General features: G+C 46.1%; 1 protein-coding gene across 1 annotated transcript in view; it reads left to right on the top strand.

The window, feature by feature from the left end:
- Window positions 1-3346: 3346 nt before the first annotated feature.
- Window positions 3347-24717, top strand: part of LRIG1 (leucine rich repeats and immunoglobulin like domains 1) — a 129866-nt gene continuing 108495 nt past the window's right edge. The window contains exon 1 of the mRNA XM_079114384.1: window positions 3347-3704. Coding sequence (XP_078970510.1) covers window positions 3484-3704 — 221 coding nt within the window. The 5' untranslated portion in view covers window positions 3347-3483. The remainder of the gene's footprint in view (window positions 3705-24717) is intronic.

Genomic DNA, 24717 nt, shown 5'->3' with positions numbered 1-24717 from the left:
TAAGACCAATTGGAAGTCGAGAGAGCAAGATGGTGCACACCTGGAATCCCAGCAGATGGGGAGGCTGAGGCAGGAGGATCCAGAGTTCAAAGCCAGCCTCAGCAATGTAGAGAGGCCCTAAACAACTCAGTGAGACCCTGTCTCTAAATAAAATGCAAAATAGGGCTGGGGATGTGGCTCAGTGGTTAAGCACCCCTGGGTTCAATCCTTGGTTAATGAAACAAAACACTGGAAAATCTAAACTTCCTGAATGACCCACTTGAGTAACTAAAAGCAGGAAGATGTCAGTGGAGGAAAGTGAGAATCCAGAGCGAGCAAATCAGCTGTTGCTCTGGGCTGGAGGACCATGAGTTGCTCTCTTCTGCCTGGGATGTAGATTCCCATAGCAACTCGTCTTCTTTGTTGTCACCTCCTTGATTTTGGGTTGTGGCCACAGGCTGTTCTCCCCGGGCTGGATACGCTGCCCTCCAAGCCCACATTCTCTTTGCAATCACAGGTTGCTAGTATGTGGGCACACTTCCATCCATGGTAGGAGGAGCAGACATGACTTCATGCTTTGCTGTAGACGAGAGCAACTGCCAAGGCTCAGGCGCCCCGTGCCCCCAAGTGGAATCCGTTTCTCTGTCTGCGTGGTAACCAGACCACAGGGGATGCTTTAGATCTGTGGGCGAATTACCTTGCAGGTTCTTAAATCCCATCTGGAAATCTGGGATCCTCCAACAACATCTTGTGGGTACACTCATAAGCGTTTGAATAACCTTTTATATTATTCATAATGGGACCAACCTGAAAGATCATTTTAGATCAGGACCTCATGGCGTTTTATCACAGATCAATTTATTTGTGTTGCATATTTCAGGGGGTTGGATGGGGTTGATCAGTTTTATTTAAGGAAAATGGTCACAAGTATTCTGCATTAAGTTAATCTTTTGTGTTTGATGTTGAGAAACTTTATCTAGAGGACTTCATCAATTTAAGACCCTTTCCCACTGCTTATTGTGGTCATTTTTACCAAAAGGTATGAAAGCAAAGATGTACTTCTTGTCCAGACAGAGGGTACATGTTTACATGGAGTACAAAGGAAATTTAAAACGTGGTTTGAGCACTCTGCAGAACAGGTCAGGTGCAGCATTTTTCTGATACTGTTTCTTGAGAATCATATTTGGATTCACTTACACACATGTTTGAGCACAGCTCCAGGCATCACTGCTGAGCTCATGCAAAAACAAAAATCAGAAAGAAATGAGACACCAGTATCTGAGAGCATAGTAAGCCGGAAGAAAGAAAAAGAGGCAAAAGAAGGAGAGCAAAGGCTAAAAAAAAAAAAAAAAAAAAATTGCAATCGGCAATTACCTGGTCTCCAAGTCCAGGCCCAATTTTGCTTAGAGAAGTGCTCCAATGGCTGAGGAAAAGTAGAACCCATTTTGTGCATCTCAAAACAGACGTCTTAAAATGTGTTGAATATGGAAAAAATCTCCCACCCTCTTTTTTTGCTTTTTCTTTCTGAGGAACCTCTCTTCCAGCACTTTTCCATAAAACACAAGTCATATTTAATGTCTGAAGCGAATGTTTTTCAACAGACACAAAGCTGCTTAATTTTCCTGACAACGTGTGCAGGTATGTTAAAAACTTGCACACTCTTAGGAAAGGGTAGAAAGACACTGGCAAGCCAAAATGCACAGAGGGGCAGCTATATGGTACAGTGCTAATCTTTTCCTTTTTTCACAAAGTTTGCGTGTATGCGTCAGCCTTATTTCCATGCACTGTTATTACATATGGCTACTATGTTCTAATCTGTAAAAGCCAAGGTTAGAATTTTTGTTATTATTTTTCCATTTATTTTGTTTCTTTGGAGTATTCCATAGATGGCTTCTTGAAAATTGTTTGTAAACAAAACAAAACAAAACAAAACAATAAACTCACAGCAAAGCAATCTCTTTATCAAATTCTGGGTTAGTTCCACAAGTATTCTTCAACTAACTAGGGGCGAAGCAGTGGGTGTACCTTTGAGATTTGGTTTCTGCAGCGCACATTCATTTTGGTAATCAAGGACATATTGAGGGATTTAAGATGTCAAGAACTAGTCAGGAGCAGAAACGAGCTCCAGACTCTGCGAGGAGGAAGGGGCCACCCCTAACGAAATAACTAAGAAGGAAATATGTCTTAAATCTGTCTTTGCTTATGGAAGGCACCTGGAAAATGGGTAAGAGTTTGGTTCAAATCCATAGTCCGGTTTGCAGTCTGGAGAGGAGCCACAGAGCTCCAAAGCGCCAGCCTTACGTTCCTAACCAAACTTCTCTTGTCCCCAAGGCCTAGAGCGCCTATCTTTATGACTCCTCTCTGCATCCGGCGACCTCACTCTACACCAACACGCCGTGTGTCTCCTTTAAGAGCCGGGGAAGGTGGCCAGGCACGCGAGCCTGTAGTCCAGCTTCTCTGGAGGCTGAGGCAGGAGGATCACTTGAGCTCTGGAGTGTGCGGCCACTCTGAGCAACTCCGTTGTCTCTTTTGGGAAAAAAAAAAAAAAAAAAAAAAAGGCAGCAGCGGCGGGGGTCTTTCCTCCCTTTCTCCTCCCACTCTCCCGCCCTTCACACCTAGGGTGGGAAAAGAGTGGGGGCGGGGCGGCCGGCTGGCCACGGGGCGGGATCACCGAAAGCGCCCCAATAGCCCTCCAGGCTGGCCGCCGTGGGCCCCGGCAGCCAATGAGCAGAGGCGGGGGCGTGGCGCAGCGTTGTTGCAAAGCATCCAACGTGGGCCGGCGCGCGGCCGCGGGCGCCCGGCCGAGGGGGTGTGTGCGGGCGGGAGGCCGGGGGCGGGGTCTAGGGGACCAGCCGGGGCTGGACCGCCCGGACGCTTGCGGAGAGCGGCTGATTGTTCGGCCGCGAGGGCAGCGGGGCTTTCGCTGTGCTGAGGAGCGGTGCTGAGTCCAGCACGGCGGGCGCGCGCTCCGCCCGTGGCGCTGGCGCAGCGAGGCACACCCGGCCCTCCGAGCACCCGGTAGCCGTCCCGCCGCGGGTCTCCAACTTTGCGTCCCAACCCCAGAGGAAGATGCCCGCCGGCGCCTCGCTGGGGCTGCGGAGCTGAGCGCCTTCCTTCTAGCAGCGGCGGCTGCATTGCCGGAGGCCGGCGGCGGCAGCTGCACTTGGCGTGCACCGAGGCTCGGAGCCGACCGGGAGCGCGGCGGGAGGACGAAAGGCACTGACCCGGCAGCCCTCGCCCAGATCCGTGGGGTTCACAGCCAGCGGGGGCCGGTCGGCGCGGATGGGCGCAGGGTTCGCGGCCCCCGCCGGGCGCTGCGGAGCGGCCCGGGCACCGGGGGCCCGCTGAAGGCCGGAGCTGCGACTGCGGAGAAAACTTGTGCCGGCGGCCATGCCCCGGCACTGAGCCTAGTGCGGAGCGGAGCCCCCACGGGCCGCCAGCGCCTGCGGTCGCCCGGGACCTCGCGGTACCGGTGCCCGGAGTTCGCGGCGCGCTCCAGACAAGATGGCGCGGCCGGTCCGGGGAGCGCTGGGGACCCCGCGCCGCTCGCCTTGCCTTCTCCTCTTGTGGCTGCTGTTCCTGCTTCGGCTGGAGCCGGCGTCGGCCGAAGCCGGCCCGCGGGCGCCCTGCGCGGCCGCCTGCACTTGCGTTGGAGACTCGCTGGACTGCAGCGGGCGCGGGCTGGCGACGCCGCCCGGGGACCTGCCCGCCTGGACGCGGAGCCTGTGAGTGCCGCCCTTTCCGCCCTCTCTGCGTCCCGTGGCGCTGTCACTAGGGGACGGGGCCTCCGGGTTTCTTATCCGGGAAGGGGTGCGGATTGGTTGTGTTTGGAGTTGTGTAGGCTGGAAGACTTTGCTTGGGGTGGCAGAGATGAGGACGTGCGTGGGGGTCCGGGAGAGAGTGCGTGTCAGGGTCTCGAGCTGGGCAAGCGTGCGTCGTGAGGGTTTGGACATAAGCAAGCGTGGGTTGTGGAGATCTGGAGGTGCGTGGGCCTGGTGGGGTTTGGAGGAGGGCCATCGGGGGTCGTGAAGGTTTGGAGGAGGGTCTGAAGGTGAACATGTGTATCTCCTGGGGTTCTGGAGGTGAGTGAGTGAGTGGCCCTGGTGGAGTTAGGGAGAAGCGATCATGGGTCGTGAAGGTCTGAAGGTGAGCATGTACCTCTTGGGGATTTGGAGGCGAGCCAGCATGGGTCGTGGACGTTTGGTGAGGGAGTGGACCTGCTGCGGTTTGGAGGAAAGCGGTCAGAGATGTGAAGATTTGGAGGTGAGTGAGAGATCATGGGTCTTGGGGGTCTGGAAGTGAGCAATAGTAGGTGGTTAAGTGTGAGCCACGGTGTCTCTTAGGGATGTGGTGGTGAGCAAGTGTGCCTTATGGGCGTAAGAGCATGAGCAGATTGTGGATCCCGAGGGTGAGTAGGTGTAGCTCACAGGAGTCTGCTGGCCAATGAGTGTGGGTTCTGGGGATGTGGAGGTGATTAGTGGTAGGGGGCTTTGAGGTGAGTGACTGTGTGTGGCAAGAGCGATGTGGGGGTTAGTGAGTGAGTGAAGAGTGGGGAAGGTCTGAAGCAGAGGGCGGAACTCTGAGGAGGTCTGTGGATGTTTTTTCCCTCTCCTATAATCTTCCCCTTTGGTGATGGAGCCCCTTAGTATTCTATTGAGTGATGAATGAAGCTGACTCCAGTGTTCCACTACATTATTTATTAGTGAGAGTGTGTGTGTGTGTAGCTGCCTCCTGATCTAAGGGACCATGGTGGCCTGACCTGGCTGTGGTGGGAGCAAAGGCATCCTTTCCAGAAGGTGCCCAGAGGCAGTGAGCTTTTAGAGTTCTTGGAGATCTGGGAGTGCCCAGAGTTTGTCCTTCTCTGCCTGATTGGCACTAGGGAACTGTGCTCCAGATCCTTCCTGTCTGCTCCCTGGGGACTTGGGTTGTGCTTGACCATCCAGTGGAGTGGGAGCTGGTGGGGTCCACCCTGCAGTTTCTCCTCTATAAATGGTGCAAATTAGTTTTGGAGTAGTGCTGCTTCAGGAGAATGTGCCAGTGAGGCTTGACTGCTTTTAGCAGTTTGTTTCTCCCCAAAGAACACATTTCTGTGCTGTCAGGATTTTAACTTATTGGAAGTTGGTAGGACACTTCTTACAGGAGATTTGGCAGGGGGAAAAAAAAAAAAAAAAAAAGACTTGATTTCTGTAAGCATGGTGGACTAGAATAGCCCTCCTTTACTTATAAATAATTCGGTCCCTGAGTTCAGTCCTGTCCATTTATCAGGAGTAGCATCTCTGTAGAACTCTGAGTACCTTCCAGAAAAGTACTAGCTCGAATAGTCCGTTTCTCAGTTGAATAGTTGAATGTCTTTCCCAGAACATACAGGAGTTGCAGCTGTAACCTCAGGCATGACATTCAACTGTTTAAAAAAGAGAAAACTGGTGATACAAGTTTTAACCAACACCTGTGGCTTGATCACAGACAACATGGACTGAGTCTGGCTACTGTGAGAGGAAGAAGTTAATTTTTTTCCTAAGGTGAAGATCTTGTGCCTGTCAAGATGGGTGCACAGATCTTTAACTTGGCCCCCAGGACCCTCTGCTCCACAAGCAGGTGCCACAGAGTTCAGAAACTGGTGAGAACCCCTTTGCTGTGGTTAGGTGCTGTCTTCTCCTGTGGAGTCGACTAACCAAGGGAAAAATCAGTGGTCTTAAGGTACTGGGAGGCAGAACTCAGTACTGTCCTGAGGTATATTTTATTCCATTGAGCAGCCTGGGGAGTTGTGGTTTTTCCTTTACATGTTGAAGGGTTGAAGGTAGGTTTTTTTTTGTTTTTGTTTTTGTTTTTTAATAGAATCACATGGGCAGAGTCAGAATAACTTCTCAAGTGTTCACCTGTTGGAAGAGTGACTTGCAATGCCATGTGTCAGAGGCATTGTGAGGAAGGCTCTTAGCTCCCAAGCAGTAACTTCCGGGAGAGGACAGAGTGTCCTCTTATTTGCCCTTTCCTGTGGTCACAAGATCTACTTTGACTTGTTCTTTTTTGTAGCAGAACATTGTGGTCTTTTTTTTTTTTTTTTTTTTTTTTTTTTTAAAGGCTTTTCTGTTGCCCAGAAGTGACATTTCACACAGCATAAATAAATGCCTTTAAAATTGCACTCTTTTAAATTCACACATTTGATGATCAATAAATACCAAACTGGGTATTTAGAGCTTCAGGAGACTTGATTCTACTCATTATGGTGTTAACTGATTAGATCTTAAGATTTGAGCAGTGTGATTTTTTTGGTTAGCATGTGGAGACACAGCCTATGGTATCCTTTGAAAAATATCTGTGAAGTCATTTTATTTCTGATTAAAAAGGAATCATACCAATGTGTTTTCCCTCTCATCTTCGGATGTCACATCTTAAACCATTAGTCTTACTCTGAAATTTCTGTAAGGATATTTATACAAGTTTATATTCCTGGCAATGATTCCGCAAGGCATGAGTGGAGAAAGTTTCTGTATCTAATACAATAAAATATCTTGTATTTTCATGGCATTTACACCCTCTAAGTCCATCGTGTCTAGAAAATGCTTTGAGCTAGTTTATAAGCCCATGAACCAGATTTACTGCAGCCAGTTCAAACAATTTCAGGCTGTGGGTTTGAGATAGCAGGAGACCTGTGGCTTTATGGGATCTTTTTTTTTTTTCTTTCTTTCTTTCGTAAACAGTGCATCTAATTTGGGAGTTAACTCCTAGGCCTAGCATAAGGAAAGTGAAACCTTTTAATAGTGAACACGAATGTACTATGAATAGAAAGAATGGAATGGATGGGGTAGAACTGATAAAGGGGAAAATAGGTTCCTTCATAGGGCCTGAAGAAAATTTATTCAACTCAGTAACTTATAGTAGTGGAGCCATAACTGAGTCTCCCATCCCATTACGTAGGTGAGATTGGCATGGTCCAACTGGCACATTCATAAATAGCACCAAGCACTGCCAAGCCTTATTCCAGCTTCCCAGAACCTTAGAAGAAGCTGAACTTCTTAGAACTCAGATGTTTGCTTTCTTTGAAATCATTTTGGAGAGCATGGCTTTAGGAGCCCTTTACGGAGCACCAAATAGAATTTACCTTAGACTCTTACCTGTGGTGGAAATTCGAGCACCATATTTAGTCACAAAATGTTGTTGGCTTAAACATCCTGAGAACTGAATTATGGCCTGTTGGAATTGTGAGTAGGGAGGCAGGCAGGCCCTGGAGCAAGAACAAACTTCCATTCCTGGATTCTGAAGAAGAAGCAGGGGCATCACTATAGTATGCTGATTTTACTTCTTTTGGAGAAGCTAAAGAGAAAAAAGGCTTTTTTTTTTTTTTTTTTTTTTTAATGGGGGCTCTTGCAAAAAATCAAAGGAAGATCAGTAGAGTAGGAGCTGGGAATCAAGGAGGAGGGAAAGGGACACAACTGGGAATGAAGTTGACAAATGATGCTAGATGCATGTATGCATTTACCACAAGGCTCTCCAGTTTTATAAGTGACAATAATATATCAATTACAAGTAAATAAACAGAAGAAAGACTAATAGAGTAGAGGAATGGGATCAGGGGAGGAAGAGGGAGGAAAAGGAGTAGTACTGAGTATTGAAATGGAGAAAAATATGTCATGTGCATTTATGACTGTCAATAACCCCCCGCTAGTATGTATAACTATCATGCACTAAAAACAAAGGCAAAGGCGTTCACGAAAGCTCATCAAACACGGCCGTTCTGAGCCACCTTAAAATGGGCTTGTTGATTTGGGTCTCTTTGTGTTGTATGTTTTGCAATACCAAAAGGGGTGGCTTCAGTCTGACTTTGCCAGTTTTGGCGCATCACTGGGAATTATGATCACATTAAAAAACACACATGGTGATGGCCATTGCGGTTGCCAAGTAAAGAGAGCCTTTGTCTTTCAAATTTCACAGCTGTCCGTCAAGGCCCAGGTGTGCAGGGTGTTGTCAATTAAGGGTTTGGAAAATACTTCCCATCCTGTTTATGCAAATTAGATGACCAAATCCTTCCAGAATTTAAAGTGAGATTTCTTTCTTTCTTTCTTTCTTTTTTTCTTAGCTAAGTACACAGCTTGTCTGGATGGTCCTTAAGTACTCACTTCTGTCCTTTTCTCTTCTTGTCTCCATATCACATAATCAAGCTCAACAGACCTTGATCATCTGAGTTTGAGGTTTTTTGATTTTTGGTGTTTTTGAATAGAAGTGATTTATTTATTTGTTTGGTGGCACTGGGGATGGAACCCACAGCCTCGCACATACTAAGCAGAGGCTCTTCCACTGAGCTGCATCCCCAGCTCTGGAGACTGTTTTGAGTCCCTGACATGGCAGAGAAAATTCTGGAAGGTACAAGAGTCCTCAAGTTTTAAGAGAACTTCACTTGGGCTGAAATTTTTTTTTTTTCCCCAGCTCTTGCGGAAGGCGGGCCTCACTCTCTTCTCTGCAGTGGTGAGCTTGTCTGATGCTAGTGCCCTTAACACTGTTTTTTGAGTAAGCAGAGGTTTCTGGTAAATGATATTGTCTTGGGAAATAATTGGTTGCCTTGAGAGAAAAGCGTATTGTTTAAGTCCTGCTGATATGAAATTACGGCCATAAAACCTAATTTTTGAATGCTGTGAGATTAGAAAGTGTTGAAATCCCCACCCTCTGCCCCCAGGGCCCCAGGATCAATTAACTCTGCTTTGGCACACGGGGTCTCTTTCTTGCCTTTAGGATATCTCAGGGCTGTTCCAGGTCCTGTTTTTCAAGGGTCCATTTTAAAAAACAGTGCATTCGTCTTTTTTCCATCATTTCGTTTGCTTCCTAGATATACAGGTTTGGACTTTGGAGTGTTATTATCAGCAGTAAATCTGGGAGCATCTTCAAGAAATGAGGAAAGTGCAGTGCAGGTTGGGAAGAGCTGGGTCCTAAGCGATGTCCCTGCCCTCTAGTTCTCTCCCCCCAGGGTTAATTACTCGGCCTGGGTTCCCTGCACTGCCTCCTCAACCAGTTGGGACAGCCCTTGGCTGACCTCTCGCCCTCAGACACCAGTCTCACAATGGAAGGGCCTCTCTCCCTTTCTGCAGAGGTGTCTCCTTGGTGCAGAGTCTTTTCAGCATCCTCTCTTTCAGGGTGGACAGGAATGTGGGAGAGAGCACTAGGGGTTTGTGTGACTTAACAACGCACCTGGCCCAGGGTTGTGCACCTGCTAAGAGCCCAAAGGGAAGGCTGGGTGGAGGCTGTTTAAAATAGCCTTTGGTTATTTTCAAAGTGACATCCACGGGAAAGGGAAATCTAGTAGAGGGAGTCATGGAATTGAAAGTTGCTGTAAGCAATAAAGGATGCTGGTTGTACCAGGGTCCACCCCCACCCCTCTTTCCCTCATTTGTTTAAAACATAAAAGGGATTCCTCTGACTTACCCCATAGGTTGAAGGACTTTAAGTTGCTTGAGCAGGCCTAACTTTCGACTCTGTTTGAATGAGCTTGGTGACATTTACTTACTGGGGACCTTTCCCCCCTCCTCAGTGACTGCAATTTGAAACCCTGGGGGTCTTTGAAAATCGAACAGGACTCTGGGCCCTGTTAATATTCAGAGCTGTTTACAATGGATGCAGTTTCAAAAGGCGGGAGGCATTGTCTTGAGACAGGAGGGAGGAGGGGTGGAAGAAGAAATTCCCAGGCAGAGGAGAAATAGGTCAAAATCTCAAATGTTCTCTGGCCTGTGGGAAATTTAGGGACCATGAGGGTTATTTTTTATGACTTTAGCGTGATATGGAGCCAAGTGGGGTCCATTCCATCTACCTCAAGCCTTCAGTTCTGGTCTACCAGGAATGTGGTGTAATCGGTGTGAAACTCAGATTTGTTCTTATCTCCTCTGCAAAGAAATAGGACTTTGAAGACCAGATGTTAAACTTTTCACAATTGTTTGCCTTCTGGAACCTGCATTTATTTTTTTGGCCCAAGGAATTTTCTATAGCTGTAGAGTTTAGTAGTCCAGCCTGAGCAAGGGCCAATTATATAACTGGGGCTGAGAAATTTTCTGCTGAAGAACTGGATACGTGGCTGTTTGTTATCAAGCAAAACAAATGGATCAATAAAGATTGCAGAAGAAAATGAAAATGGCACTTTTTCACTAGACTAATTGAAAGTTGCCAGTTTATGTCCTTTTTTGCAGAGGGGAGTAGACTTGGGAATTATTTTTTTAACCCAAAGGCTGTGTTATGTTTTCTACAATGTAATACTTTATGATTTTTATTCAGGCACTTTATACATTGTTTCCTTAAACACAAGTCATACACTGAATCTGCTTATAAAAGTGATTCTGTTTTTTTTAAAAAGCAGTTTCTCCATTTCCCTGGTTCTCCCTCCACCCATCCCCACCTAGGGACACCCTACCACTGAGCTATAGCCCCACCTCTTTTTATTTTGAGACAAGGTCTTGCTATATTGCTGAGGCTGGCCTCAAACTTGTGATCCTCCTGCCTCAACCTCCCAAGTAGCTGGGATTACAGGTGTACACTCTGTGCTCAACTTTCCTGGGTCTTACACTCTGTTTCCTGCCTTGAGTTTGTCTTTATATTCTCTAAATAGGCATTTGCTACCAGCCTGTCTCCTGGTCTCTAGATGAGTGACTGGGGAAGAGGGTGGATAAAAATGAAATTTTCATTTTTACTCTGCTAAGTAGGCTGATACCCTCATCCCTGGGGTTCACCCCTAGTCCACACCCTTTGCTAGGAAGTAGTGATGGAGCGATCAAAAGTCACTCTTAGGATCCATTCCTGACATCTTCACTCTCCAGTTACATGTGCAATTTCAGGCAAACCCCTTTCCTTCATTTCCCAAATGGGGATCATAATATTCTGTCTCACAGCCACCTCGAGGACACAGTTAGATGATGCACGTTCCCCAGTGTGGGTTGGTCAGTGGATGATCCTGGAGCACAGTTTGAAAGTTAAGGGGAAGCTCAAATTTTTCTCACCGCCTGTCTCTCCAAGTCCTGGCCACAAAGGCTTTCCTGGGGCAAGTTTACCTTTCTGATAGGGAGTCTTTCCGGTGGGAGGAGAGCAGAGCTTACCACGCCAGGAACTTTCTCCCATAGGGGTTTTGTGAGATATATATATATATATATATATATATATATATATATATATATATATATATAAAACAAGTGAAATTTCATGTTCCTCTTAACAGGCAGGAAGCTGTAAACAATTGCCACAAATTATGTAATTAGCAAAAATTATTGAGGTAGTTTTAAATCTATTCCAGTTGTACAAATACTTCTGCCTACTTAGCATTTTTTTTTTTTTTGAGGGGGAGGTGGGAAAAGGCAGGGAAGTGAGAAGTCCTTAAACTAATCATTTTATCCTATTATTTCTCAGGGTTTCATTGAAACTGAACCTTACCAAGATGTAGGTAGGGCCTCTCTGTCAAAGCTTCGAAAAGTGCAGGTGTGCTTTTTCAAATGGGGTTAGGTTACAAACTTAGGGCCGGTGAAGTCTCACTGTACCCACCGCCCTTTGGAAAGGAGGAGGGCGGAGGGGAGGCAGTTGTCAGCTCATACTCTGCGAACACTTTGGTTTGTTTTGGTCTGTTTACAGCCGTATGGTAACTTTGTGGGGGACGCAGGCGGCGAGCGCAGGGTCATTTGAGGAATCTGGCAGAGATGCCACCTGCAGAACTGTTCCCTGTTTGCTCTTGCTCCTGCTGCACCTGTACCTGAGTCTTTTCCCCTGTGAATGGCCACGATTCACAGCCTTGCCCACATGAACGGCTCCAATTGTTTGCATCTTTATTACTCTTTAATCTAGCATAACCAGTAAGGCCCATTGTGGGAACAACCAATCTGTTCTTCTCTGCCAGTCCTAATACATCTTGGTTTCCTTATGAACCAGGATGCGGGTTCCAATCACTGCTCGATCAATTTGTTTTGGCAAAAGACAGTGTTCAGAGGGTTTCCAGAAAGCGTAGCCCGTGTCTTTACAGGCTTTGCATTCAGGGTGTGTGGTGTACAGGTCTCTTATCTTTTACGATCTTGCAGGTATTGAAAATGAATGGAATGAGCGAGGGTCTTTCCCACAGCAGAGTTAACTGAACATTGAGCAACGGGATGGAGATAATGAAGGGCTTTTAATTTTCCCCATCATTTTTTTTTTAGCCAATGTATAAAACAAAACAAACAACCCCTCATGCCTTTATCTCCTAAAGGTCCTGTATGCAGCATTTAGCAAGTGTCCCCTCCACCCCTTCCTGTCCTTTGCTCCTTCCACTAATTCATAACTCGCCGTTCAAATAACGTCCCGCTTATCTTGGCCAGAGCACACACTGCACTGATAAATTCTTTCTCCTGGATTATCTACTTGCAGACAGCCTGTCAGTTACAATGAGAAGGACCGAGCCCTTCTGATCTGGGGGACAGATGATCTCATTTTAGTTCCAGATTTTATAGTTCAGTGCTCTTTGAAAGCCTTTGCATCTCTAGCATTAGCACTTTCGGACTGGACATCAAGACCTGGACATGGTGCACTCTCCTCAGCTGCCAGTTGAGCCAAGGGAGCCTCTTCCAAATGCACTTTTTCTTTTTGCAGGGGTGGGGGTGAGATGCTCCATATGATAGGATTTTTTAAAAAAAATTCTGCATTAAGGGAACATTTGATATGCAGCCAGGTACTTTAAATAAACTAACTCACTTCTGTTGCTATGGGGTGTTTTTCCTTAGCTTTTATTGTACAGAGAGGCAAACGTAAATATGCATGGACAGAACACTGTGGTGGACCCTGTGCATGCCTGTCACCCGCCTCCAGCTGCCATCCAGTCACGGCCTGTCTGGTGGGTCTGTGCCTCAGTACCTTCTCCACATCCATGGTTTCTTATTTTTATTTTTTTCCAGTATATCCAAAACACATTATTTCACCTGTAAATGTATTGGGCCTTTTTTGTTTGTTTTTTGAAAACATCTTGAATGGGACGTACTTAGTTCACATGCCTTACTCTTCACTAAAGGATGTTTAAGAAATGTGAACATTTTGAACAGTTTCTGGGGGAAAAAAAAAATGACCATTTTAAGTGTGTTTTTTCAAAGGAATTTTGGGAAACCGTATAGAATATTACAGGATATTTATTCGGCACCGTATGCGTGCACTCTGTACGTTCTCAAAATCCAGTTTTGCTTTTTTCTTTCTCTCTCTCTTCTTTTTGCTTTTCCTTTCTTTCTTTTCTTTTCTTTTTTCTGTGAGAGGTGCTTAGAGAGTTCTTTTGTCCTGGAGTCCTTTGCCAGAATGTGCAATTCTGATTAGCTTTCCTCTCTCTCCACAGAGCCCTTAATTAGGACGTTTCTACCAAGCTATTAATTGTTGATCATAATCCATTAGTGGACAAATATAATTATAATGGAGCATTTAAAAATGATATTTCAGCTCTTATTGTTTAATAGAGGGATAATTAGCCATCGGTTGTAGTTAAGTCTTGAGCCTGAATTGAGTTAACTATTGTTTACTTTGCAAGGCCTGACCCTCCAGCTGCGGCTGCTTGAGTCTGCTTTAAATAGTTAGAGGCACCCTACAAGAAAATCCTCAGAAAGCAAAGAACCGGGTTTCTGGAACCCTCTGTGCTGGATTTAAACTTCACACAGATTTGGAAAATGTTTTCTCCCAGTAGCTGCTGAATGGCATGTTTTGTTTTGCAGAAGTCCCAGTTTGATTTCTCTGCTCTGTGAGTTGGGGTCCCTTGGAATGGATTTCATGCTGATGGCAGCTTAGCTCGGACTCTGAATGGGAGTTAGAAGCCCTCTAAGTTCCTTTCGCTTTGTCACAGTTTATGGAATGATTTCCATATCCTGTCTGTGAAAATCCAATTCTAGGTAGATTATGGAGTGTCTCATAGTTTCAAAACCCATCCATCGTGGTTGATGGGAACTCACAGATCTATTAAGCTTAATTAAACTTATACATTGATTAAAGCCCACATCAAATAGTTCAGTAAAAACTTATGTAAAAACACTGAGAGGTGTTTTTTTTTTTCCTTTGAACCAGGGATTGACTTCAGGGTGCTTAACCACTGAGCCACATCCCCAGCCCCTTTTTATATTTTATTTAGAGACAGAGTCTCACTGAGTTGCTTAGGACCTCGCTAAGTTGCTGAGGCTGGCCTTGAACTCGCGATCCTCCTGCCTCAGCCTCCTGAACTGCTGGGAGTACAGGCGTATGCCACTGGCCCAGCTGACCAAGAGATTCTGGTTTGCCACTTGGGGAAGTATTCTCTCCGTCCCACTTCAGCAGCGTGGCACTTTGGTGCAGCATCATGCCCGGTGCCCACATCTTAGTTCTCATTTTCTTTTTAACTAAAATAACTGGCCTGTGCTTCTGTGACTTCCTCCCTCCACCTGGGCGGGTGCGAGGGTCTGGCACACCAGCTCCCAGGGCTTGCAAAACTGTATATACAGCCAGAAGAGCAGGCTGCTTCCAGGAAGTGCATTGTTAATGGGACCAAGTGATGGATGCAGACGCTGCTGCTCGCCGGGGCCGCGTTCTCCTCCTCTGGAGGAGAGGAGCCCGAAAGTGAACTGAAATAAATGTTCTGTAGCTGTCAGGGGCTGCCTTTCCAAGACGCCTTTGGCTGCCTTCTCAGATTTAATGTCTGTGGATAGGACATGAATAGTTTGGCCCCACTGAAGGGCTGTGCTTTGCCTAGGAGAAAAATCAGGCACTCTGATATGGAGACTGTTAGATTCCTTCACATCTCCATGTGACACGCCTAGAAATGACTAAGTTATACCCCCTTCTGCACTGTCCTGAAGACTAGCCAACCTCAAATATGATTGAGATGTGGGTCTCAGGTACTTGGTTGAATGTGAAATCTTGTCAACTTTCTTAAAAGGAGTTCTTAACTCAAGAGGGATGAAAATTGTTGACCTAAAAGGAAAAAAAAAAAATTTAATTTTCTAAGACTACGAGGGCAGGAATGTGGTAGAATGGGAAATTAGCGAGTGGCTGGGGTTTCGGGAGCTCTTGGGGCTTTGTTCCAGTTCTGCTGCTGATAGGGGCCCTTCATGTCCTACCTGTGAAGGGCCGTATGACTTTTGATCTCTACCTGGAGTGTCAGGAAACTTGGGTTACATGATGGCAGTGCTTGCAGTAACTGCTGAGCTCTGTGTTTACTGCGGGGCACTTGAGTCTTAGAGGGAAGGGTCTCCATGGCTTCTGTGCTTTTGTGGAAAAGCACACGAAGGCATTTTCAGGTTTAGGATTCTTTCTCGATTGAAGCAAAGAGGAAACAACCTCATTGGATGAGAAGACTTGGTAGAGTGGCCTGTGTTTAGGATACTTACTTAAAAAGTCTCTTTGGGGGGAGCAGTATTGGGGATCAAACCTAGGGTCGCTTTACCCCTGAGCTATATCTCCAATCTTTTTACAATTTTTTAATTTTTTAAATTTTGCAGCAGGCTCTCACTAAGTTACCCAACCTGGCCTTGATTTTTGCAAACTTCCTGCCTCAAGGCTCCCAAGTTGCTGGGATTACAGGCCGCTGCACCCAACTTTAAAAATGTTCTTCGCATCCCAGTGGCTGGGGAGGCTGAGACTGGAGGATCGCGAGTTCAAAGCCAGCCTCAGCAATTTAGCGAGGCACTAAGCAACTCAGCGAGACCCTGTCTCTAAATAAAATACAAAAAGAGCTGGGATTAAGCACCTGGGTTCAATCTCCGATTCTTCCCCCAAACCCCCCAAAAATGTTCTTGGCTTGTTTGATGCCTCTGAATGGACTCTTTCAATGGATACCCCAGGCAGCAAAGAGCAAGAAGGTGTGTGGTGGGAACCTCAGTGAGGGACCCTTGCATGGGCCTTTTAGGAATTATTGAGGAAAAGCAAATATTCCACAGAGAGTACAGATTGAACATTCCTAATCTGAAACCCAAAATACTCCAGAATCTGAAATTTTTTGAGTACTAGCATGACATCACAAGTGGAAAATTCCATACTGTGAAACTTTGTTTTCCTGCACACAAAAGCATTTAAAAATGGTGCATAAAATTACCTCCAGGTCATGTGAATCATAGGTGAATTTCGTGTATAGACTTGAGTTTCTCCCCTACAGACACATTCAAATCCGCAATCTGAAATGCTTCTGGCCCCAAGCATTTTGGATAAAGGACACTCAACCTTGCCTTCTTCTCCCTTTGGGCTCAAAGAACACTATGGAAGCTGGAAACTGCATCTTTGATTTACTTTTTAAGAGTTTAAGTGTTTAAAAAAAAAAAAAAGTGCAGATTAATGGAAGACATTTTTTCAGTGGGTCATTTCTTAGGATCATCTATAGGTAGCATCTCTCTCTTTTTAAAAATGTGTTCTTTTTAGGTATACATGATAGTAGAGCGTATTTTGACATATTATACATACATGGAGTATAACTTCCCATTCTTGTGGTTGTACGTGGTATGGAGTTTCACTGGTCGTGTGTTCATACGTGAAAGTTCTGTCCAATTCATCCTGTCCTTCCTGTTCCCCTCCCGCTCCCTTCCCTTCATCCCCCTTTGTCTAATCCAATGAACTTCTATTCCCCCCACTGTGTGTTAGGATCCACATATCAGAGAGAACATTCAGCCTTTGGCTTTGGGGATTGACTTATTTCACTTGACATGATAGCCTCCAGTTCCATCCATTCACCGGCGAATGCCATAATTTCATTCTTTATTGCTGAGTAATATGCCATTGTGTATATGTATATACACACATATACATACACACGTGCGCGTGTGCACCCCACATTTTCTTTATCCATTCATCTGCTGAGGAGCACCTAGGCTGGTTCCATTAGCGTGGCTGTTGTGAGTTGAGCAGGCAGCATCTCTTAAGCAGGCTGCCAGTGAATAGTTGGAATGAAGGACGTTGTAGGTGCTGTTGATGAACTGCCTTGAGGACTGGATGGGTGACTTGTGACAGATTCAGTAGTAATACCCACAGGAAGGGCACTACCCACCATACTGCCCATCCTTTCTGAGCTGGCTTGCCATTGGTTGATTCCATGCAAGGGGCATGGCAGACTTGAGAGGAGATTTCTCCTGTGCCTGTCAGCGTGGAAACTCGGGCAGCCTCCTGTTCCTTCTCCTCCTTATTGATCCAGTTCATACTGAATTTACCAGTCTGCCTAGGTGTGCCTTGGTTGCTTCTTCATCCAGCACCAATTTCGAAAATTTTGATTCCTGTAATAATTAGACTCCTAAAAGATTTTACTTATACAGAATCTAGAAGCTTTTATTTCCTGTGTTCTGGATATCTGTGTTCATTCCACATGGAATTCGTTACTGCCTTCACTGGAATTCTTGGACTTCTTTCATTCATTCATTCTTCTTCTTCTTTTTTTGGTACTGGGTTTTGAACCCAGGGGTGCTCCAACACCAGCCACATCCCCAATCCCTTTTTATTTTCAGTCAAAGTCTCCCTCAGTTGTTTAGGGCCTTGCTAAGTTGCCGAGGCTGGCTTTGAACTTGGAATCCTCCTGCCTCAGCCTCCTGAGTATTCACTCATTCATTATCATGTAAATTTTCCTACGTTGCACCTCACTTTGGACTTTTTCTGTGCGTGTGTGTGTGTGTGTGTGTGTGTGTGTGTTTTCCCCTTTAGAACATGTTCTTGGAATTTGGAGCTTTATTTGGGGGTAACAGCTAAAATGCAGTGAAGTTGGAGGCACAATTAGTGGTTTGGAACTTCTTGACAAAAAGTTGAACAGGAATTAGACTACTTAAGGACTAAAGAAAACAGTCCAAAAAAAAATTTTTTTTTGGTAAAAAAAGCATTTTTCCTTTAAGCCCCAAAGATGACCTTTTTCCATTGTGCTTTCTGAGGATCAAAATAGGCCAAATAATCTTTCCACCCTTCCAGGAGCCTTTTCTGTCGGTCTTCGTCAGTCTCTCTCTCCTGCCACTGACCCCCTTTTGGTGGATTTATTATTTATCTCTGTCCTCTCCCAGAGGATTCTCAGAGTCCCTCTGATTAGGGAGCTCTTCACACATCCCTTTATTCTCTACTTAGGCTTGAAAACTGCAGAGAGTTCGGTTTCACGGAGAGCGGAATCCTTGAAAACCTTCTGTTCCTTGCCTCTCGGCTTTCTGTCTTGGGCCTGGGTCCTTGTTCCTCCAACGGGTTCTGAGCTTTGCCCTTCAAGTGTGAGTATCCCTAATGGACGCATGTGGAACACTTGACAGAAGTGACTTTGGAACGTCGATTGTGCGTGGAGAGCCGTCTTCTTTGTCTGTGTTCCCCTTACCAGCCAGCAGAAGAGTTGAGAGACAGATCAGACTTTCCCTCCATTGCTGGTGCGCCTTGCAGTGTAGACCCTCAGTGAGAAGCCAGGGCTTGTGGGTTGTCTGATTCTGTATATCAGAATGTTTGACCTCAAACAGAAATCATGGCTGGTCCTCCCTTCCTTTCTCCTTATTTTCTACTCTCTGCCAGAGAACCACTTCAAAGTATCAGATGTGTTGGTGCCAGACGCTGGGCAGTTATTGTGAAAAGAATTTGGAAATATAATTGAAAACAAACTTCGTTGAGCAAAGCAGATGGAGGCGAGTTCCTACTTTGAGGGAGAAGGGAATTCCAAGTTTTTCCTCTATTTGGAGCTGCTGTCTCAGAACACTTGTTCTGTGAGATGAATCATCTGTGAATTCTACATCTGGGAGTTATATGTTGGGAAATGGCATTCCTCTTTAAATGTAGAAGAAACACAAACGCTTAAAGTTACAGTGTAGTTGGAAAATTCGAGTCAGACTTGTAAAAAAAAACATTAGCATCGAGGTGAAATTGGCAGAGTGATTGGATATGAGATTATGATGCCTAAAATAGACATGTCCATGTATGGAAAGCAATCTGATAACTACACTTATTTATTGGTACCCCTCCCCTTTGTTTTGAGACAGACGACATTTAAAAAAAAAAAAAAAAAAAAAAGTTGTCAGCCATCAGCTAATCCCCATCAAGAGTTAAGGCAAATGGGACTTGGGAGTCTGAATTTAAGCATTTGTTTTGAGCTTTTCAAATAAGTTCAGACCCTGCTCACCAGTGAATAGCCCAGACCAAGGCAGTGTTTCAAGGTGTTCAGGGGGCATAGAACTGCGTGATCACACTCTTCGAAGTCCTCAGTCCTAGGTGTCTGGTTGTGAGGGATGCTGGTAGGGATGGAGTGGCCATGTTTTTATGGGGCTCAATGGTAAGAGTGGAGGCTCAGGGGCCTGGCTGCCTGGGTGGTGCTGGGCCCTTGACTTAGCTTCCCCCTGTAAGATGAGGATAATTAGTGGGTGCCTACCTCACGGAGCTTGTTATGAAGACAAAAGTGAAATAACTTCCCACTTTTAGAACAGGACCTCGGACATAGCAGAAACTTGAGAGAAAGTTAGTATTAAAACAGCAGCAGTAATAGTAGTTTACATTTTTGCAGCAGGATCCATTGATATTAATGAATTGAATCATCATCTTAAGTCTATGAAACATAGCACCTTTTTAAAAAAATAATATATATATATTTTAGTTGTCAGTGGACCTTTATTATTTATTTATTTATATGTGGTGCTGAGAATCGAACCCAGCGTCTCACACGTTAGGCAAGCACTCTACCACAATTCCAGCCCTTTTTTAAAAAAATATTTTTAGTTGTAGAGGGACACAATACCTTTATTTATTTTTATATGGTGCTAAGGATCGAACCCAGTGCCTCACATGGGCAAGACAAGCGCTCTACCACTGAACCAGGACCCCTGCTTATCTCTGTCTCTCTCTTTTTTTTTTTGGTACTGGGTTTTGAATGAGGGGCACTTAACCACTGAGTCACATCTATGGCCCTATTTTGTGTTTTATTTAGAGACAGGGTCTCTCTGAGCTGCTTAGGGCCTCACTAAGTTGCTGAGGCTGGCTTTGAACTTGTGATCCTCCTGCCTCAGCCTCCAGAGAGGCTGGGATTACAGGCGTGCACCTCTATTATACGTGAGTTCCAGAGTGGTTGAGTGACATGTTGGGACTCAAACCTGTGTCTACATGGCGGTATCTGGAAAGAATACTCTAAGGCTTGTGCTGCCTCTTCTTGCCTTCCCTTTCAAGTTTGTGAATTCCTTAAGGCCAGTCCTGGGTCCTTCAACTCTTGGGTGACTTGAAGCACCTACTAGCTCAGTTCTGGCCATCCAGCTGGTGCTCTATAAATGGCGTCCTGAATGGGATTTCGGAGAGCATGCTTCTTCTCGGTAGCGTGTGTGTCAGAATCCGTTTTTGGTGTGCCTCTTTGGTGAAGGGGGTGGTGGCATGCACATATGTCTTGCCATCTGTTGTTTGTTGTTTCTGTTAGGTTGTGGTTTGTGTTCCTGCTCCATGTTTCTTTGGTTTCTGGAGCAACTGCGAATATTATATGCTCGGGGATCAAAAAAAGTAAACTATTTATAAACAGTAAAGTATCCTTGGGTTTGGAAAGTGTTTTTCTCAAATGCGTGTATATTTGGTGGCTTTATTATAATCTCAGTGATGCATCGTCAGACAGTTTGCAGCTCGAGGCGCATCTAGAAGACGGGCGCGTCCTGGTCCGGCCTTGTGTAACCAGCTCACAAACAGCCTTGGTGATAAGGCCCTGGTGTTAACGCTGACCCGGGTGGTGTATTTTTAACTCAGGAACATATAAACAGTTTAGCCTGCCCGTGGGGTTTATCCTCGGCCTGAAATCCTTGGCATGCTTTGGGCCGGGTGGCGCTGGGAGGTACATGTGGTCTTGAGAGAATGCTGTGGCCACCCACTGCCTCCCCCCTTCATAATAAAAGGCGGGGGTGCCACAGAGTGATGGAAGGGAGGGGAGATTGTCAGTGGTTCTGTAGATCACTCTTATGTCATGCTTTCCTTTTGTACGCGTTCTCTATGTCCGGTGTGACGTGGATGTTAGTAGGGAGCGGAGGACCTCTTTACTCACTTCTGTTTCTGGCCCCGGGGGCCTTTGCAGAGTCACAGATTGGAAACCTACCAGTCCTGCTGCTGGCTGTCCACTCACCTCTCCAGCTTTCATGACGCCTTCCTACCTGATTCCACCTGCCCCTGGTACCCTGTGGGGGTTTGTCCTAAACTCCTCACAGACATCCCAAAGGCTCAGGAGGCTAAGACAGGAGGATCAAGAGTTTGAGGCCAGCCTCAGCAACCTAGCAAGGCCCTAAACAACTCAGTGAAACCTTATTTCTAAATAAAGTATAAAAGGGCCAGGGATGTGGCTCAGTGGCTAAGCCTCCCCGGTACCAAAAATACCCAGCACTCCTTACCCTGCCTGAGTCCCATGTGCCCACATGCAGTTCCCTCCGGAGAAAACTTCTTCCGCCTTTGCCTTACAAACATCCATCTTCCATGTCTCTTCCCCCCAAAACTGTTGCTGACATTCCCTTTAACTTGAATGTCCATCTGGGGGGTTCTGCAGTACTTCATATAGACATTTCATGGGTGATTTGATTACTGTTGCACTCCTCCATTAGTCTGGAAGCCCCCTGAAGGCAGAGACTGGCTTTGTTTCTGATCACTAATATTTTCCCAGTATCTGTCCTGAAGCCTGGGGCATACAAAATGCTCAGCACAGGGTTGGTGGTATAGCTCAGCGGTAGAGCACTTGCTGAGCATGTGTGAGGCACTGGGTTTGATCCTCAGCACCAAGTAAAAATAAATAAATAAAGGTATTGTGTCCATCTGCAACTAAAATTTTTTTTTTTGGGGGGTACTGGGGATTGAACTCAGGGTCACTCAACCACTGAGCCACATCCCCAACCCTATTTTGTGTTTTATTTAGAGACAGAGTCTCACTGAGTTGCTTGTCATTGCTGAGGCTGGTTTTGAACTCGTGATCCTCCTGTCTCAGCCTCCAGAGCTGCTGGGATTACAGGTGTGCACCATCGCACCCAGCTAAAAAAAATTGTTTTAAAAAAAAAATGCTCAGCAGCGATGCTAATATAGATAAGGATATTGGTATTCATTCTGTCTAGTCCTAAAAGTCCTGTGGAAATAATTTTCCCAGACAAGTAGAATGATTTAGACATCAGTCTGTACATTTTCTAGTTTCCTCCACCCCTCATCAAAGTGTGGGTGTTGAGAAACTTAGAAGAGTGGAGAGGAAGAACAGACAACTAGAACTAACGATTAAAAATGACAGGCCGGCTGTTCACCTGCCACATGAAATGGTCAGTCTTTTTAGTCCTTCTGAATCTTGGGACGGTGGCTTTGAAATCCCATGCCCAGGTATGGTCACTGAAATCCCTTTCTGGCCAAAGCACTGCCTGTGTCCTGTCTCCCGCACGGGGTCCCTGGTGCTGGCCTTGCAGGTGGGCCAGACCCCACGGTTCTCCTCCCAGCGTGTCTGGCCGGGGCGCCCACGGAGCAGCATTGCCCAGCTGCTGACACGGCCTCTCATCTGCTCCTCTGCAGGAGCTGGGCTGCCTCTCATAGACCGAGGCTGTCTAGACACCCTTCCCCTTGTGGTTATTCTGCTCAGTTTATGCTGAGCCCTCGCCAGGCAGCTGGTTTTGGTTGCTGGGGCGCTTCTTTCCTTTGCTAAGCCCTCTGCTTTGACAAAAATGGTGACCAGGCCAAGGTAGTCCTTCTCCCTCTTTTCTGCTGACCACAGGTTACCGTGCCCTTAGCTGACAGAGCCAAAGTACTGATTTATAGAAACCCCGAGAGCCCTGGAGCTCAGAGGGGAGGCACGCAGGATCTCCCTCCAGGGCAGAAGGATCATTGCTGGCTTGGCTCCGTGTGGGTCCTCCCTGGGTCGTCGCTCAGAGATGCTAATGAAGGGCAGTTGGAGAGCTGGGCTCTGCCCCTGGACATTGATTTTAATGGTCATTGAGGTCTGGGCTCCGGTTCTGCGGGAGGCCTTTGTACCTGGTAAGCTGAACTAGTTTGCAAGGGTGGCGGTGGGGTTCCTTTATGAGGGAGCTTTGTGCTATGGACCTGTTACTCCAGTTACTGTGTCTTTCCTTACTTCTCGCTGAGATAAATGTTCGGCCTTTATTTGAATAAGGAGAAAACTACAAAAGAAGAAAGGCTCATTGATCTCATTAACCAGTGATCAATATTTTCTCACTTTATTTTATAAATTCCTAATAATGGCTCTGGTTGAATACTTGAAGTGATAGTTAATTAAATTAATTAAATTTAATTAATTAATTAATTAATTAATTAATGGTTCTGGGGATTGAACCCAGAGGTGCTCTACCCCTGAGCTGCATCCCCAACCCTTTTTTATCTTTTGAGACAAGGTCTTGCTAAGTAGCTGAGGCTGACCTTCAACTTGCAAGCCTCCTGCCTCAGCCTCCAAGTTGCTGGGGTCATAGGTGTGTGCCACCATCCATGGGCTCAAAGTCATGTTTTAAAGACTCAGTATCAGGAATATTTTCTTCAGGTTTAAAAGTTTGTAAAAGTATGTAAATATGTTCTAAGTCTCTCTTTCTCTTTTTTTGGTCCCAGGGACAGGAGTGCTTAACCACTGAGCCACATCCCCAGCCCCTTTTTATATTTTATTTTGAGTCAGGGTCTCACTGAGTTGCCTAGAGCCTCACTAAGTTGCTGAGGCTGGCTTTGAACTTGTGAGTTCCTCCTCCTCTAAGTCCCAGCCGCTGCACTCAGCTGGTTTCAGTCATAATTAAAATCTCCCTGATATTGAGCTTTTAAGTTATTGTTTTCCCTAAACTTTGTTTTAATATCCTTATATGCATGAATGTTTATGCATTTCCTCTTTCCTCAGGCTAAGTTACTGAGTCCAGAGGGCTCTGGATATGCAAATTCTTCAGACTTCTGGTACCACTTCCCCCAGGAAAAAGGCAGCCAGTTACCATGTGGACTCGCGCTGGCTGGTTCTTCCCACACCCTCACAAACTGGAGAGGCTGCTTGCTACTTCTGTACCCATGTTCCCGTTTAGTATGTGAGAATTGCCTTGGATTCACCCGCATTTCTTTGGAATGCAAGGCTGAACACTTCTCATGGGTTACTCACCGGCATTTCCTCTTTGAGTCTCCTTCCTTTTTTGATGCTTAGTTCAACCTGTACTCTTGGGGGTCCTCCAGTGTGGGCTTCGCGCTTGAGCGTGATCCTCTATCTCGAGGACGTGGGCTCACCTGTTCCTGAGAGAGCGCAGGTGTCTCAGGAAGGCTGCCCCTGGTGGGCAGGGCGTACGTTCTTGACTCAGAACCAGGACGTGTTTTCTTCTCCTTCAACTCCTCCTGATTATGTGTCCTGGCAGGGGTTTTGTGGCCATCCCAGGCTGCTCCAGCCTTTGCAGAACCAGCCTGGCTTGCCTGTGTCCTGGCTGCCCCGTCTGTGGCCCAGTGTGCCTGGTACCTACAGCTGGTAGGAATCAGAGCAGATTAGCGTGGCCGAGAACCCTTCAGGAATAGCTTCCAGCAAATGGAAATTATTTTAAAACAAATTGATGTGGTTTTTCTGTCAAACCTACTTGGAGCATAAACAACGTTGGCCTGTGAGCTGCTTCCCTTCGACAGACGAGCCCGTGTTTAGAGTGTGGCTTTCAGCAAAGTAAACACGGTCTTGAAAGCGAGTTGTCACTGTGTGCGTCTGATTTGAAAAGTAAAAGTAGTGCATGGAAACGGATGCTTGCAGACAGTCCTGATGCTGGAAGACAGTGCTTCTCGACCGTTTGTCTTCCTGTTGCCGAGATGACCACTTCCTGTCAAGGTTTTATTTTATTTTATTTTATTTTATTTTGTTGGTACCAGGGATTGAACCCAGGGGCACTC

Source organism: Sciurus vulgaris, assembly GCF_902686455.1.
Source record: "Sciurus vulgaris genome assembly, chromosome: 16".
Lineage (NCBI taxonomy): Eukaryota > Metazoa > Chordata > Mammalia > Rodentia > Sciuridae > Sciurus > Sciurus vulgaris.
This window is presented reverse-complemented; position numbering and strand designations above follow the sequence as displayed.